The 18,435-nt window shown below is 37.2% G+C and overlaps 1 protein-coding gene across 1 annotated transcript; it reads right to left on the minus strand.

Moving 5' to 3' along the window:
- Positions 1 to 6,155: 6,155 nt before the first annotated feature.
- Positions 6,156 to 7,279, minus strand: LOC107571011 (gastrula zinc finger protein XlCGF8.2DB-like). Its single transcript, XM_016257293.1, has one exon. The coding sequence runs from the start codon at positions 7,277 to 7,279 to the stop codon at positions 6,200 to 6,202; it is 1,080 nt and encodes a 359-aa protein (XP_016112779.1). The 3' UTR covers positions 6,156 to 6,199.
- Positions 7,280 to 18,435: the final 11,156 nt, after the last annotated feature.

Below are 18,435 nucleotides of genomic sequence, written 5' to 3' on the forward strand. Positions count from 1 at the left end.
TGGACAGTAATTTGACAGGAGAAAAGATGGCTGCTTTAGCTTATTCAAAAATGTAAATGAATTAAGCAGAGATTGAAGGAGTCTCTAAATTGTTTTGCCATAATAAACTGTCTTTACATTTGGGGAAAACTGAAGTTATATTATTAGGCTCAGCTGCTAAATTGAAAAAAATGCTTTAGATTAGAGGTAAAGGTTGGTCATCAAATTATTACACCTAAACGAGTGAAACGTAAAATATTTATTTGGGTTGTGTTTTGGACAGTAATTTGACAGGAGAAAAGATGGCTGCTTTAGCTTATTCAAAAATGTGTAATTGAATTCAGTTTTTAGCAAGACCAGAGGCTTTCTTAGATACTCAAACTTTTAAAATGTTGGCTGGTGCATTAGTGCAGTCACACTTTGATTATGCTGCAGTTTTTTGGTATAGCAATATTTCAAAGAAATTAAAAAATAAATTGCAGACTGCTCAAAATAAGATGTGTAGGGTTATTTTGAAAGTACATCCACTGATGCATTTGCGAGATGAACATTGTAGTAAAATTTGTTTTTTAAAAGAAAAAAAAGGTAACTTTTTTTAAAACTGGTGATGGGGTTTAAGATATTAAAGAAAATAGTTCCAAAGTATCTGTTACAATATTATGTATTTGTATTGCAGGTTCGCTGTCATTCTACAAAGGCGTGTAGTAATGATATACAGGTGCATCTCAATAAATTAGAATGTAGTGGAAAAGTTCATTTATTTCAGTAATTCAACTCAAATTGTGAAACTCATGTATTAAATAAACTACTTCAGTATGTGTGCATTGAATTTAAGTCTTTTAATTTTAAAAGATCTTTTAAGGTTCTTTTAATTGTGATGGTTTTGGCTCACATTTAACAAAAACCCACCAATTTACCATCTCAACAAATTAGAATATGGTGACATGCCAATCAGCTAATCAACTCAAAACACCTGCAAAGGTTTCCTGAGCCTTCAAAATGGTCTCTCAGTTTGGTTCACTAGGCTACACAATCATGGGGAAGACTGCTGATCTGACAGTTGTCCAGAAGACAATCATTGACACCCTTCACAAGGAGGGTAAGCCACAAACATTCATTGCCAAAGAAGCGGGCTGTTCACAGAGTGCTGTATCCAAGCATGTTAAATGAAAGTTGAGTGGAAGGAAAAAGTGTGGAAGAAAAAGATACACAACCAACCGAGAGAACCGCAGCCTTATGAGGATTGTCAAGCAAAATCAATTCAAGAATTTGAGTGAACTTCACAAGGAATGGACTAAGGCTGGGGTCAAGGCATCAAGAGCCACCACACACAGACATGTCAAGGAATTTGGCTACAGTTGTCGTATTCCTCTTGTTAAGCCACTCCTGAACCACAGACAACATCAGAGGCGTCTTACCTGGGCTAAGGAGAAGAAGAACTGGACTGTTGCCCAGTGGTCCAAAGTCCTCTTTTCAGATGAGAGCAAGTTTTGTATTTCATTTGGAAACCAAGGTCCTAGAGTCTGGAGGAAGGGTGGAGAAGCTCATAGCCCAAGTTGCTTGAAGTCCAGTGTTAAGTTTCCACAGTCTGTGATGATTTGGGGTGCAATGTCATCTGCTGGTGTTGGTCCATTGTGTTTTTTGAAAACCAACGTCACTGCACCCGTTTACCAAGAAATTGTGGAGCACTTCATGCTTCCTTCTGCTGACCAGCTTTTTGAAGATGCTGATTTCATTTTCCAGCAGGATTTGGCACCTGCCCACACTGCCAAAAGCACCAAAAGTTGGTTAAATGACCATGGTGTTGGTGTGCTTGACTGGCCAGCAAACTCACCAGACCTGAACCCCATAGAGAATCTATGGGGTATTGTCAAGAGGAAAATGAGAAACAAGAGACCAAAAAATGCAGATGAGCTGAAGGCCACTGTCAAAGAAACCTGGGCTTCCATACCACCTCAGCAGTGCCACAAACTGATCACCTCCATGCCACGCCGAATTGAGGCAGTAATTAAAGCAAAAGGAGCCCCTACCAAGTATTGAGTACATGTACAGTAAATGAACATACTTTCCAGAAGGCCAACAATTCACTAAAAATGTTTTTTTATTGGTCTTATGAAGTATTCTAATTTGTTGAGATAGTGAATTGGTGGGTTTTTGTTAAATGTGAGCCAAAATCATCACAATTAAAAGAACCAAAGACTTAAACTACTTCAGTCTGTGTGCACTGAATTGATTTAATACACGAGTTTCACAATTTGAGTTGAATTACTGAAATAAATGAAATAAAACTTTTCCACGACATTCTAATTTATTAAGATGCACCTGTACATTCTAATTTATTGAGATACACCTGTATATCCTTGTAGGTTTAAGTTTTAAAAAAATCTGTTATATACTAGCTCTGTTGCTTGGTATAAATTACCTGGGTGTATTCAATAGATACAAGTTGATAATATTTTTAGAAGGGAAGTAAAAAAAAAATGGTTGTTTTATCATTGATGGTTTGAAGTTTGTGTAGTGAGTTTCTGAAGTGGTAGGGCAGGGTTTTGACACAAATTTCACGATTCGATTCTAATTCACAAGCTTCCAATTCAATCCGATTCCCGATTCGATTCAATATCGCTTATTTTGGATATATATCAGGTACACATGCCAAATTTTCTCAAGGAAAAAAAAATCTTAACTAATGCTGTAAAATATACACGAGCGCCACTTTGGTACTACATTACTATAATACTGAAGGTTAAAACTGACTGATTTTTTAGGCTATACAACAGTTTAAATTACACTTAATGAAGTCTATAATAAAATTGACAATGACATAATATTTCTACTTCAATACGTTTTTTAAAATGTAAACATTTAAAAGGTGGCGGTCATAAAAAAAAAAAATTTAACATTAAAGAACAGTAAAAATTATAATGAATATATTACATGGTGCATATATTTAGCAAAATGCCCCTCTGTACAGTTTATTTTTCTATCGGATTAATGAGTTTATGGTCACCAAATATGTTTTTCTGAGGTAAATGTGACGTTACGTGACATTGTTTACAAGCTGTTATATTGATGTCTTTGCGCGGCTGAAACATTAATTGAGCGATTACATGAGACGGGATACGGCTTGTAAAGTTGTACTCTTTCTTTTAACTTACCTTTGGATGTTTAGTCATGTTTATTTTGTGCTGAAACTGGTTTTAATGTGGAGATGATCAGTTCACGTGTGCCTCGCGCTACCGCATCTGTCAACTCCACATTAAACAGCGCCAAAACAGCATTTATTGTTTGAATACTGCAGTACAATGGACAGAATTTGAAATCTGAGACCGTGTTTCATATTAAAAGTAGCAAAGCACAATGCTTATTGCAATATATTGGATGGGAGGCACCCTTCAATGTTCTGTCCATTAACTGAAAACAGGCTAGAGTAATCGATTCTTGGGATTTAAGAATCGATATTCTGTAAAAATCAGAATCGATTAAAATCGAGATATCAATATTTTTTACCCAGCCCTATTAAGTGGATTGCACTCCATTTATGATTTGTTTGTCCATTGTTTTTTTAAATATCGAGGACAACAATGGAAATAAGCTGAAGGCTTTTTTGTGTATTTTATCCTCAGCAGTTTTGAAATGTGTATGTATCTTTTTGGACTTTGTTTTAAATTTTGTCAAATAAAACGAACAAAAAACAAGATTTGGGAATCGATTAAAATCGAGATATTAGTCAATATTTTTTACCCAGCCCCATTAAGTGGATTGCACTCCATTTATGATTTGTTTGTCCATTGTTTTTTTAAATATCGAGGACAACAATGGAAATAAGCTGAAGGCTTTTTAGTGTATTTTATCCTCAGCAGTTTTGAAATGTGTATGTATCTTTTTGGACTTTGTTTTAAATTTTGTCAAATAAAACGAACAAAAAACAAGATTTGGTCTGAGAGGATTGTTTCAGACAGGAAAGTGTGTTTTCTGAACATTTTTAACCTCAAATGAAGTTCCATTTGAAGTCTGAAAACTTGATCATAAGTAAATATTTGACATTTTAGGTGTTGTCAATGTCAGTATTGTATGTTTATGCTGTTAATACGTCAGTATTGTACGATTTAGTGTCTGTGCAAACATAAGTAAAAGTATGTTTTGTAGAACCTAAGTGGATTGCACTCCATTTATGATTTGTTTGTCCATTGTTTTTTTAAATATCGAGGACAACAATGGAAATAAGCTGAAGGCTTTTTTGTGTATTTTATCCTCAGCAGTTTTGAAATGTGTATGTATCTTTTTGGACTTTGTTTTAAATTTTGTCAAATAAAACGAACAAAAAACAAGATTTGGTCTGAGAGGATTGTTTCAGACAGGAAAGTGTGTTTTCTGAACATTTTTAACCTCAAATGAAGTTCCATTTGAAGTCTGAAAACTTGATCATAAGTAAATATTTGACATTTTAGGTGTTGTCAATATGTCAGTATTGTATGTTTATGCTGTTAATACGTCAGTATTGTACGATTTAGTGTCTGTGCAAACATAAGTAAAAGTATGTTTTGTAGAACCACATTTTATGTAAAATACATACGAATTCTCACGAGATCACATTGCACATACAAAATGTCAGTATTGTATGTTTATGCTGTTAATACGTCAGTATTGTACGATTTAGTGTCTGTGCAAACATAAGTAAAAGTATGTTTTGTAGAACCACATTTTACGTAAAATACATACGAATTCTCACGAGATCACATTGCACATACAAATTTACATATACACATACATACAGAAAACATACTTAATGCTTAAAAAGAACTAAAAAAACACTGGCATTATTATAACTGAATAATGGCCTTTAGCTGTGTTCAGGCCAGGAATCTTATCAAGCGTGTGAAGTTCGGAGTAGACTGGACATTGTATGGCTGTGTTACAACAACTTCCTGCTTCATGGCATTAATAGGATTAGCACTCAGTACGTGTTGCTTGAATGTTTCTAGCATGTTTAGCTCATAATGGCATATATTACTGTGCTGCTAACAGTGCATCACAGCGTTAAACATGTCACTTCCTTTTGCCAGTAGGTGGTGCTATGACTATAACCGAACATGAGCATGTGTTCAGGCCAGGACTCTTATCAAACATGTGAAGTTTGGGGCAGATTGTATATCGCATGCCTGAGTTACAGCAACTTCCTGTTTCTAGCCTATTTACAATTGCTGACATTTTTTAATATGTTGCAAGGAGTCCATAACAGTGTTAAACATGTCACTTCCTGTTGCCAGTAGGTGGTGCTACGACTTTAACTGAATATGGGCATGGACATGTGTTCAGGACAGAACAGTGTGAAGTTTGGGGCAGATTGGACATTGTATGCCTGAGTTATAGCAACTTCCTGTTTCATGGCGAAACATCAAAATTTGTCAGGCTGCCATGGACACGCCATTTGACAAAAACTCAAGATCTTTGTAATTTATGATTACCCTCACCAAATTTGAAGATGATCCAATTAAAGCTGTAGGAGAAGTTTGTTGAAGTACGAGGGCTGAAAATGGCAAAAACTGAACAAAAATCGGAGAAAATTCAAAATGGCTGACTTCCTGTTGTGTTTACGACTTCGCTCCAAAATAGTTTTTTTTGCAGGTGTAGGGATACAAGCATGTACCGAATTTCGCACACGTACGTAAAACGTAGCGGCAGGGGCTCTTTGTTTAAATTTGATAGGTGGTGCTATCGAGCCATTTTACCACTCTCAATTCTGAAACACATATGTAAATTTCCACCAGTTCACCAGTGTGCAATGTTTTCGAGCATGTTTAGGCTCTCAAAAATGTGATTCCCTTTGAAGACGACGACGACGAAGAAGAAACAGGGCACAGGGCAATTCTAAGAGCCCGATTGAGCTGAAAGTTAGAGCTGATGGAACACGACCTAATGCCTTGAAGGGCCTCGGTCTAAGTGTCTTTTTAAATATCTATGCTAAGGTCTTTCTCCCAGGACATCATAGGAGGAACCATTAAAATATTCAACAAATCTAGTAACAAGACCCTTCAAATTGAGTTCAGATGCCATACAAATATAAAAGACGGTCAGGGGATTTGTATGTTTCAAAATTTAGATATTACTTTTAATGTAATACCGTTCCAGTACCTTTCTAAAGAAATGAGAAGAGGGTAATCCAAGAAATCAGCTCCTTTTTCTTTTTAAACCTCGTCACTCTGACGAAAGCTGCAATTTCTTACCAAAATGAGTTTGCAAGTGATGTTTCAGTTTGCTTAGAAATGTGAATCTCTCTCCTGTGTGAATTCTCATGAACCTTTAGGTTCCTTTTTGCTGTGAAACCCTTTCCACACTGAGGGCAGATGAAAGATTTATCTCCTGTGTGAACTCTCATGTGATTATCAAGGTTTGTATTGCTTTTTAAACTCTTTCCACAGTGATGGCACATGAAAGGCTTTTCTCCGATGTGAATTTTAACATGATCCTGAAGGTGACTTGTGTCTGTGAAACTGCTTTCGCACTGATGACATTTAAAACGGTTTTCTCTTGAATGAATCCTCATGTGATAATTAAGGCTTACTCTATATATGAAACTCTTTCCACACTGAGCACATATGAATGGTCTCTCTCCAGTGTGAATTCTCATGTGAGTCTTAAAGTTTTCTTGGCGTGTGAAACTCTTTCCACACTGTTTGCAGGTGCAAGGTTTCACTCCAGTATGACATCTCATGTGACACTTAAGACCTCCACTTCGTATGAAACTCTTCTCACACAGTTTGCAGGTGTAAGGCTTCTCTCCAGTGTGAATTCTCATGTGGACTGTAAGGTTTTTATTCTGTGTAAAATACTTTCCACACTGAATACATGTGTATGGTCTCTCTCCAGTGTGAATTCTCATGTGAGTCTTAAGGTCTCCATTTCGTATGAAACCCTTCCCACACAGTTTGCAGGTGTATGGTCTCTCTCCAGTATGAGTTCTCATGTGGATATTAAGGTGACTTTCCCGTGTAAAAATCTTTCCACACTGAGAGCATATGAACTCTTTCTTTTCAATGTGAATTTTCATGTGGACTTTAAGGCTTTCATTTCGATTACAAACTTCTCCACACTGTTGACAGGTGAAAGGTTTCTCTCCAGTGTGAACTCTCATGTGATTCTTAAGACCTCCATTTTGTATGAAACCCTTCCCACACAGTTTGCAGGTGTACGGTCTCTCTCCAGTATGAGTTCTCATGTGGATATTAAGGTGACCTTCCCGTGTAAAACTCTTTCCACACTGAGAGCATATGAACCGTTTCTTTTCAATGTGAATTTTCATGTGGACTTTAAGGCTTTCTTTTGTATTAAAAATTTCTCCACACTGTTGGCAAGTGAAAGGTCTCTCTCCAGTGTGAATTTGCGCTTTTTGAGATTTTTTTGGTGTTGAATTCTTTTCATTCTGTGAGCAACCAATCGATTTTTCTCCAGGACTGAAATCATGATGTTTCTCATTTTGATCTTTCTCTTCTGTTTCATTCAGTTCTTGACTCTCCTCTTTCAGCTCCATCAGGTCTGAGAGGAAAAGAGACAAAAACAAGTTTAATGGCAGTTTAAAAGCAACAGACATCCATTTGACAGTAGTGTTGTCAATCGATTACAAAAAATTAACTAATTAATCGATTACAAAAAATTAATTGCACATTTACAGTAATTAATTGTATATTTATATAATATAGTTATGATTTCACATTGAATCTCCAAATAATGTAGAAATACATTGTTTGACTGGGGAGGGAGGTGTTGTAATAATGTAAAATATGTGAAAAATAATGTTTTTCGAACAACCTAGTATGAGAGCCTGTTCTAGTACACCCCCAAAACAAAATCAAGACTTTGTAAAAGAGCATAATAGGACCCCTTTAACTCGTGCATTGTATTGACATTTCACATAGGAGTATGTTTTAGACTTGCACATATAAAAATATCCATTCGTGCATGCAGTTTTTGTTCCCTCCGTTCCTGTACCTCCACTGAAAAAAATTATTTAATTTTCTAAATTTTTTAAAGGTATGTGGTTGCAATCAATTGATTTTAGCTGCATTTAAATAAACATTAAGTTCATGGAAGACTGGAGGAAGAGGAAGGAAGTTATGTACAAAGTAAATTACACACATCCATACCCAAAATACACATTTTGAAAAGTTATAGTACTGATATATAGTACTACATCCATTTGACAGTAGTGTTGTCAATCGATTACAAAAAATTAACTAATTAATCGATTACAAAAAATTAATTGCACATTTACAGTAATTAATTGTATATTTATATAATATAGTTATGATTTCACATTGAATCTCCAAATAATGTAGAAATACATTGTTTGACTGGGGAGGGAGGTGTTGTAATAATGTAAAATATGTGAAAAATAATGTTTTTCGAACAACCTAGTATGAGAGCCTGTTCTAGTACACCCCCAAAACAAAATCAAGACTTTGTAAAAGAGCATAATAGGACCCCTTTAACTCATGCATTGTATTGACATTTCACATAGGAGTATGTTTTAGACTTGCACATATAAAAATATCCATTCGTGCATGCAGTTTTTGTTCCCTCTGTTCCTGTACCTCCACTGAAAAAAATTATTTAATTTTCTAAATTTTTTAAAGGTATGTGGTTGCAATCAATTGATTTTAGCTGCATTTAAATAAACATTAAGTTCATGGAAGACTGGAGGAAGAGGAAGGAAGTTATGTACAAAGTAAATTACACACATCCATACCCAAAATACACATTTTGAAAAGTTATAGTACTGATATATAGTACTGAGACTGCTCTCATCAGAGTTACAAATTACCTGCTCTTATCATCCGATCGGGGTTGTATTTCTCTATTAGTGCTACTGGATCTTAGCGCTGCGTTTGACACTATCGACCACAACGTCCTTTTGAGTAGACTACAAAATGATGTTGGCATTAGTGGAATCGCATTGTCATGGTTCAAATCTTACTTATCTGACCGTCATCAATCTGTAGCGGTCACGAATTCGGTCCATGGACTTCCGTTTATTCACCACCAGAGGTCACCCTTTCCTTTACATTGATTCTCGCACAACAAACTGTTGCATAGCACCCCGGACTACATATCCCATCATTCATTGCACGATTTGCACACTGCACTGATTACACTCATTGCACACAGCTGTTTCTTATCACCTCACTCACTATATAACACCCACTCAAACCACCATTCTCTGCTGAGTATTGTTTAGCCTGTACCCCTTTCCGAGTCTCCGTGTTTTCCTTGTTTTGCCTTGCCTGTTTTTGCGGTTTCTGATCTTTGCCTGTTTTCCTGGATTTCTCCCTCTCGTCTCGCCCCTGTGATTCTGTCTGCCGATCGGTCTATTCTTGTGTTTTTGCCCACCATATACCTGTTTGCCATTGTTCGACCCTGCCTGTTATACCACGTCTCTTTAATAAAAGCTTGCAGATGGATCCACACATCTCACGTCTCATCAGCCCCGTTACAGTAGCAGTGAATGATGAGATATCATATCGATCACAAGTACAGTATGGAGAACCACAAGGCTCAGTACTAGGACCGCTGCTTTTCACGCTTTACATGTTACCCTTATGAGATATCATCAGGAAACATGGTGTTAGCTTTCACTGTTATGCTGATGATACTCAGCTCTAAATTTCTTCGCGGCCCGATGAAACATACAAATTTGCAAAACTAACGGAATGCATAGTTGATATAAAAACTGGATGACTAATAATTTCCTACTGCTAAATTCTGAAAAAACAGTGTTTTAGGTTATTAAAGGCAGAGGTTTTTGGTCCAATAATTAAAACCTCTGTCTAACACTTGATGGCTGCTCTGTTAATTCCTCGTCATCAGTTAGGAACTTAGGTGTGCTATTTGATAGTAATCTTTCCTTTGAAAACCATGTTTCTAACATTTGTAAAATGCATTTTTCCATCTTAAAATATATCTAAACTACGACCTACAGTATGCTCTCAATGTCAAATTAACAAAAACATTAACTCATGCATTCATGACCTCAAGATTAGATTATTTTAATGCTTTATTGGGTGGTTGCTCTGCGCGCTGAATAAACGAACTCCAGCTGGTCCAAAATGCAGCAGCTAGATTTCTTACTAGAACCAGGAAGTACGACCATATTAGCACGGTTCGGTCAACTCTGCCCTGACTCCCTATTGAACAATGAAAACATTTTAAAATCTTGCAAATTACTTAAAGCCCTGAATGGTTTAGCTCCTCCGTACTTGAGTGAGCTCATATCGCATTATCAGTGGTGGACAAAGTACACAAATCAAGTACTTGAGTAGAAGCACAGATCCGTATAATAAAATATTGCTCGAGTAAAAGTACAGATCCATATAATAAAATATTACTCCAGTAAAAGTACTCCGTTTTCAATTTTACTCGAGGGAAAGTACTTGATTTTATGCATGCAGTTTTATAGGTGCAGTTTTATATAGGCTACTTTTTTCATTTAATTTTATATTAGCATATATATATTTTTTTATAATCCTACTGCTCAAAATACCTGGAATTTTCCCAAAATAACCAATAAGAAAATAATGAATATAATAAGGAAAATATAATAAAAAAAAATTTCTCAAACCTTGTCCGTGGTGTAAAAACACCCCTGGCCAAATGCCCCACTTCCCACTTTGATAATTACTGTAGTTACATGTTTTAAAAACAGACGTCACATAATAAACATAGTAAAACTGCTAATGTTACAGCAGCGGGGAAGATGAACGTGCATGAGTTATTTTATTTAATCGGTGTTATTTTAATGTTTTTTGACCTAAAACAGAGACTCTGATGTTAACCCTTTAGGCGCCAGGGTTTTTTGGAAAAATGCTGGATTTTGACATCAAGATTTCAAAAGCTTGTTGCTTGAAAGGGCTTAAAGAGATCTAATGTAAATTAGAAAAATGTTGGGCGTGACCGAAAGTTTGTGGGGTGTAAATATACTCATTTAATTGGCATATTATGACGTCACCAGCGGGTGACGCCCTGTTGAATGTCATAATATTAAGGAAATAATAGATATTGAATTGATGTTTGAACTTATTTTAGTTTTGTTCTTTTTATCCTCATTACAAATGATCAGAAAAGAGGAAACCAACAATAAAACAGGAGAAAGTACTAAATTATTACTATACTATATAGTAGTAAAACGCATGTGAACAGTAGCCTACTTTTTGATCAGTTCATCAGTAATATTCAGGAAATAATAGATATTGCCCTGCCACCCCCATCCCTGTTGGGCAAAGGGTCGAAATGATCACTTGTTTGTACTTCGTGAACACTCACGCCTTGCACAGCGGCACCATTGTGCTGCAAAGATGTACCGGGAGAAGCGTGATTATTAGACGACAGATCGTCATTTCCAAAAAGGCAAATATTCCCCTTCAGAGTCAGAATCGGCAAATAAAATTTGCAACATCATCACGGTACAACTTTTTATTAGCCCAGTTTCTCTCACAAATCTCACAGCTTACCCGCACGCTATGAACTGAACTGCTTCCGCATCAATGACACGATAGCTCACTTGCTCTGCTATTTCGTCAAGCACTTTGAATAGGTTTGAATTAGGTTGAATTTTGGTCTAGAATCAAAGTACTACATGTCTGCCATCTAGTGGTAGGGAATACAAATGAGATATTACACCATATTAGGAACTACAGTCTATTTGATTAAGTATGACGTCTTGTCGCAATTTTGCGACTTTGGAGCTAAGAGGGTTAATGTGTCTGCATTCAAGCATTTCAGTGATCTTAAACAGATCACCCTTTACAGCAGATTTAGTTCACAAACAACTGACAGCTTTGACCGAAATATGATTTTCAATTACATTAGTTAATCCTAAAATTCAACATTAGTAACTTACTTTTAACAGCATCAGACGCACGCCTGCTCACAAGATCTCCCAGTTCTTACTTGTGAATTCAGTGAATTGTCGACCACTGCGCATTATAGTCCTTCACGTCCGCTGCGATCTCAAAACTCTGGCCATTTGATAATACCTAGAATATCAAAATCAACTCCGGGTGGCAGATCCTTTTCCTATTTAGCCCCCAAACTCTGGCACAATCTACCTAGCATTGTTCGGGAGGCAGACACACTTTGTCAGTTTAATTCTAGATTAAAGACCCATCTCTTTAATCTGGCATACACATAACACAATCACATTTCTATAATTCAAATCCGTTAAAGGATTGTTAGGCTGCATTAATTAGGTCAACCGGAACCGCATTTTTGAAAACATATGTTTTTAATAAGTAGCTAGATAGGAACGTTTGGGCTGTGAGTGTGTGCATTTTACATTGTACAACAAAACATAAAAGTATTGTAAAGTTGTTTACCACAGTTATTATTATTTTTTTTTCATAAATTGAAAACCCTCATTATAAAACCCCACAGGAAAATCTCGAAGGAACCCGCGGTGAATTGGATCCCCACTCTATAATTATAAATTTAATGGCGAGACAATGAGCCCGGGGTTTACCGGTTCCCGCACACCATCCACACCTGAAGTTTCCACCATTCTGGGTTGGGGTGCCATACCGAGCCGTCCGCCTGAAAAAGGAGATCCCGTCTCAGCGGGATCGGCCACGAGGGAGCCGTTAATATTTCCAGCAGATCGGGAAACCAGGGCCTGTTCGGCCAGTATGGAGTAACTAATAACATCTCCTCTCTTATTTTGTGTAGCACTTACAACAAAATCTTCGGGGGTGGGGGGTGGGACGCATACAGACGGGCATTCGGCCACGGCATCGTGAGTGCGTCCCCGCCTAGGGGAGAGTGTGACAGAGAGAAGAACAGAGGCCAATGCGTGTTCTCCTCCGTCACAAACAAGTCTACCGCCGCTTTCCTGAACTGTTCCCAGATCAGCCTCACTGTCCCAGGGTTCATTCTCCGTGAGGAATCCCGTCCCTCGATGGCATATCCACGCCACTGTTCAGGCAGTCCGGAACATGCGCTGCTCGAATGGAGAGCAGATGGTGATCGGCCCACAGCAAAAGGCGTCCTGCCTGTCTGTAAAGGGCTCTCGAGTGTACTCCGCCCTGGTGGTTTATGTACGATACCACCGACACGTGATGCCCCCGGACTTGCGTGAGAAAACTACTAAGAGCCAAAAAGACCGCTCTCAGCTCGAGGCAATTTATGTGCCACGTTCTCTCCAAATCTGTCCAGTAGCCCGAGGCCGGTATGTCGTTGCAGTGAGTGCCCCAGCCCGTTGTGACCACTTTCCGCCACGTGACCAGACCCATCTGGGCACCACGTTGGTACAAGTCGGGGTTTCGTCATGGTTTCAGCGCATTCAAGCATCAGTGAGTGACCACAACGCGGGCACGGCCCATTTTTCACGCCCTTCTCCGCCCCAAGGGCCTTTGATATTCCTTCAGTGCTACGGGACGGCCCAACCTGAATGCATTCAGAGCGGACATTAAATCTAGTATGCGCACCCGGCTCAGATGGGCTCTCATCGAGATTGAGTCCAACTGCACCCCCAGATACATGATTGACTGGCTGGGGCGTAACACGCTTTTCTGTTTGCGTACCTTGGCATAGTTGAATAATAAGAGTTCTGTACATGGAAATAACATACCGTGAGCCTCAAACAACAATGTTTCCTCCTCCTTCTTCTCCAAAAGGCCACTGAAAAATAGGCGAATCAGAACATAACACCGACTGTGACATTACATTCGGGATCACTAATAGTTATGCCCCCAACATTTGCATATACCCGCCCATGTTCTATGCCAGCCGCCAGCTGAACCTGCACAGCCGAATTATCAGAAGTTCTGCAGGTATTGTGAAGGAACAAGCGAAGATAATAGCGAAAATGGCAGCTCATGGACATAAATGTTATGTTCCAGGCTGTGCAGGGGATGTGATGTGTAGGGATGGGTTGGTGTCTGTATTCAGAAAGGCATGGAAAGCAAATAATGCACATTCTAATAAAATAATGCGAGCCACTAAAGGGACATGGTTAGCTGCTTGCTAACAGTAGCCTGTTACATTACAACACATAAGATTTCACTTAACACATAAACAGAGTAAGGAGAGATGACTGAAGATGATGGCGAATGATTTACAGATCCTGAGCACCTCTGACAAGCATCTGATATTGTAAAATGTGTGGCAAGTACTGCCACTGTAGTTTACACAGATCACGTGCAATCGCAAATCTCGAAAGTGAAAGTAAAATGCGATCGTGCATTTGAAAGCAGTTTCAATGCCCCACGTATTAATAGCGATGTCCTATTAATGATGTCCGCATTTTATATACAGTATAACTACCCAACGATATAACTGCGAGAGTATTTAAATATATATTTTCCCTGTGTTTCCTTCCTGCTGTGTGAGCTACTGAAATGAGCCGCACTGTGAAACAGCCAATCAGAGCAGAGCTCAACATTATTATTCATGACCCTTCCAAATAATGTAAAAACAGGCCATTTCATTCTAGGGACAAATCCTAGGATTGTAAATGGACATGTAAAACCGTTTCTGGAGATTTTTTGCCCTTACCTAAGCCACATACCTTCTATGTAGACATCAGAGAACAATTTAAAATATTGTATCAATGCATTCTATGGCACCTTTAAAGGGGTCATATGCTGCGATTATAATTTTTCCTTTCTCTTTGGAGTGTTACAAGCTCTTGGTGCATAAAGAAGATCTGTAAAGTTGCAAATGCTAAAGTCTCAAATCCAAAGAGCTATTCTTTATAAAAGTTCTAAAAGTCAACCACGCCTTTCTAAAACGCCCCCACATGTCTACGTCACGATGTGGGAAGATTTGCATAACTCCACCCAAATGTTCACGCAAAGAAAGAAGGCGTAACTTTGATTCTTGCTGTAGTATTGTTGCTGCCACCGCCGCCATGTTGTGGAGACTCTGTGTGTTTCGTTATGAAAGTGAAACTACTTTGTTTGGTCTTCCAAAAGAGAACGATATCCACGTCATGCCTGGAGCTGATCCGTGCTGGTCGCTGAGGGAATACATCAACTGCGCGCTGTGGACGAAGCGGAGTCCAGCCTGGAATTCACATGTGGTTGCCGTAAGCCCCCCGGATGCTCCTTCGTCAAATCTGCCCGCCGGCCGTTCCTCACTCAAGTCCGCCGTGTGACTCTGTGTGTTTCGTTATGAAAGTGAAACTACTTTGTTTGGTCTTCCAAAAGAGGACACGACTAGAAATCAGTGGTTAAGTTGTATTTACAACACTGTTCCAGAACAATTCAATCCAAATATTCAGATGGAGCAAATCAAGGCAGCATGCAGTAACTATAGCAAGCTGTCTCAGCTGGAGTGGTTTTGTATTAGCAGAATGATGTTTTTTTGAAGCTTTCTTCTATCTGGAAACAGTCATGTTTACAAGATACTAGTACAGTGAGCGCTTTTGAGAATGAAAAAAAAATACTAAAGTTGATTATTCACATTTAATATTATACAAATCAAATGTTAAATTACTAAACTCACATCATATTTTTTTTAAAAATCATTAATTTCTGTAGATCTGGACATTTTAATAAACCAACCTGTTTGTTCCTCAGTATCTTCATGTTTGACTCTGAATGTTTCTTCAATCTTCATGTCTTCACTCTCCTCTTTAATAAACGCCATCTTTATTATCGTGTGTCACGTGGATCTCAGTTAATCCAAGAGTTTTCCTATGTGTTTGGACACTTTGTCCTGTTTAAGAAGAGAATAATTAACAGAAAGAAAAAAATGCAATAAATGCAAGCTAAATCTCTGGGTGCTTCTCAATCAGCTCTTAGTTCAGTAGCACAAAGGACCCCAAAAAAAACCTAATTTTTACTTACAACTGTATTCTTATTATTGTGTAAAATGTATTTTTAAATACTTATGTAAAATATATTCTTATTACCGTATTGGCCCGAATATAAGATGACCCTAATTATAAGACGACCCCCCTTTTTCCAGATGTACCTTTTGGAAAAAGGCTTTTTAAAAACCAAATCTTGTTTTTTTTTTTTTTCAGTAAAACACATTTTGTCTTCAATTATTTTCATATTTTTTCTATTTTAATTTTTGTTTTGAAAGTATGGTAAAAACTGGTCAAATGTACCAACAATCACATTTAAAAAATATACACTTTTTGATATACCATAAAAAATAAAACATTTAGGCTATCCATCTAATAGTAGCCTACCAAAATCTTATTAACAGTAGAAGTTAAATCTTACTGTAGTCTTCAAATCTGGGTACTGTCTTACGTTTTAAAATCACAAAGAGAGTTTGGTCCCATCAGGCTAACGTGACAGTCACGACTCATGCAGCTGTAAGGTTTTCTTTTGTTTTTACTCGCGATCTTTACAACACGCATTACATTACGTATTTCATGGCACACTCGTTTTATGCGTATTTGGCGCCACCTATAGTTGTGGGTGTATTATTGACATGTCAAAGTCTAGACCCTGAATATAAGACCACCGCATTTTTTTCAGATGTATTTGCAAGAAATAGTCTTATATTCGGGACGATACGGTATTCCAAGCATATTTTATAATATATAATCCTATATATTATTTAATTATTTAAATCTCCTGTTTAAAAATAGGAAAATAGACACGCTAGTTGTATATAATTATACGTGACATACAGCGGTGCACATAAGTGGTCCGCCGCATGCACGACCAAAATAAGAAATGCGCTGTGTAAATTAGTTTAGAGCATGCGTTTGCGTACCAACATGGTTGACAGCTGTTAATGCACAATTACCATTTTAGATCGACAAACTGTACTGTATAAGATTTCTATTCAGACTGAAAGCATAAATATAGGCTACCCACTAACGTTTTCCAAAGCACAATGCAAAACTGCGACATTTCATTCACTGACGCTCTACAATCAGCAACGCTAAACCCGGAATCGCATATACCTACTTACAGGCAACCTGCCAAAATAACATAAGCTTGCTGATTTAAAGTTTGAAAATGAAAAATTCAAAAAACAATAAATTAAGGTTCAAATTAAAATAATAATAATAATAATAAAAATATTAGCATTTTATTTTTAAGTTTACTATAAAATAATTGTATTTAATACTCCCTTTTTATTTTAAAATAAAATAGCATCACACTTTATTATTTAGTTTATCATTTCATTTAAAATGTAAAAATAAAGTGCAATAATATTATCACTATTGTTAATTAATTTTTTTATAGTTATATTTGATGGGTCACACCATGTGCCGTGTGAGGACCAAACCAAATCTCCAGGTTCTCATGAGAACCAGGCTGAAAAATTAATGTGCAACCCTGGATATATAATCTGCTTATAATACACTAGGGCTGGGTAAAAAAATATCAATATCTCTTTTTTACGGAACAATATTGATTCTTGCGTCACTACAGCCCAGCCCTGATTTTAGCAGTTTGGGGCGACAGAAAAATCGCCCAAGAATCAATTAGTCTAGCCTGTTTTCAGTTAATGGACAGAACATTGAAGGACACTTCCCATCCAATAAATCGCATTAAGCATTGTACTTTGGTGCTTTTAATACGAAAAAGTCCCAGGTTTCAATTTATGTCCATTGTATTGCAGTATTCAAACAATAAATGCCGTTTAATGTGGCGTGACAGATCGTTGTAGCGCAGAAGCAGCACGAGGCGCACGTGAACTGATCATCTCCTCCACATTAAAACCAGTTTCAGCACAAAATAAACATGACTAAACATCCGAAGGTAAGTTAAAAGAAAGAGTACAACTTTACAAGCCGTATCCCGTCTCATGTAATCGCTCAATCAGTGTTTCAGCCGCGCAAAGACATCAATATAACGGCTTGTAAACAATGTCACGTAACGTCACATTTACCTCAGAAAAACATATTCGGTGACCATAAACTCATCAGTCAGCCAGAAAAATAAACTGTACAGAGGGGTATTTTGCTAAATATATGCACCAAGTAATATATTCATTATAATTTTTACTGTTCTTATGTTTAAGTTATGTTTGAATAAATCCATCAATTTTTTAAGACAGCCACCATTTACATTTTTATACATAAAAAAAAAAACTAATTGAAGTAGAAATATTACTACGTAATTGTAACTATTATTTTAAAACCTTCATTGTGTAATTTTAACAGTTGTATGCTATAGCGTACAAATCAGTCAATTTTAACCTTTAATATTATACACGAGTCATTTGGTACTACATTACTATATTTTACAGCATTAGTTAAGGTTTTTTTTCCTTGAGAAAATTTGACAAGTAATGTACCTGATATATATCCAAAATAATCTATATTGAATTGAATCTAATCGAAATTTGTCAAAACCCAGCCCTATAATACACATTTTAAAATTGTATTACATACCTGCTGCTGCCATAATAAAGACCCATTTCGAACGTTTACGTGCTTTTCTTCTTTCTTTTTCCCCTTCTCTTCCAGTCGCTGTGGTGGAGCAGTTATGAAGTATT

Source organism: Sinocyclocheilus grahami, unplaced genomic scaffold, assembly GCF_001515645.1.
Source record: "Sinocyclocheilus grahami isolate Dianchi unplaced genomic scaffold, SAMN03320097.WGS_v1.1 scaffold1536.1, whole genome shotgun sequence".
Classification (NCBI taxonomy): Eukaryota; Metazoa; Chordata; class Actinopteri; order Cypriniformes; family Cyprinidae; genus Sinocyclocheilus; species Sinocyclocheilus grahami.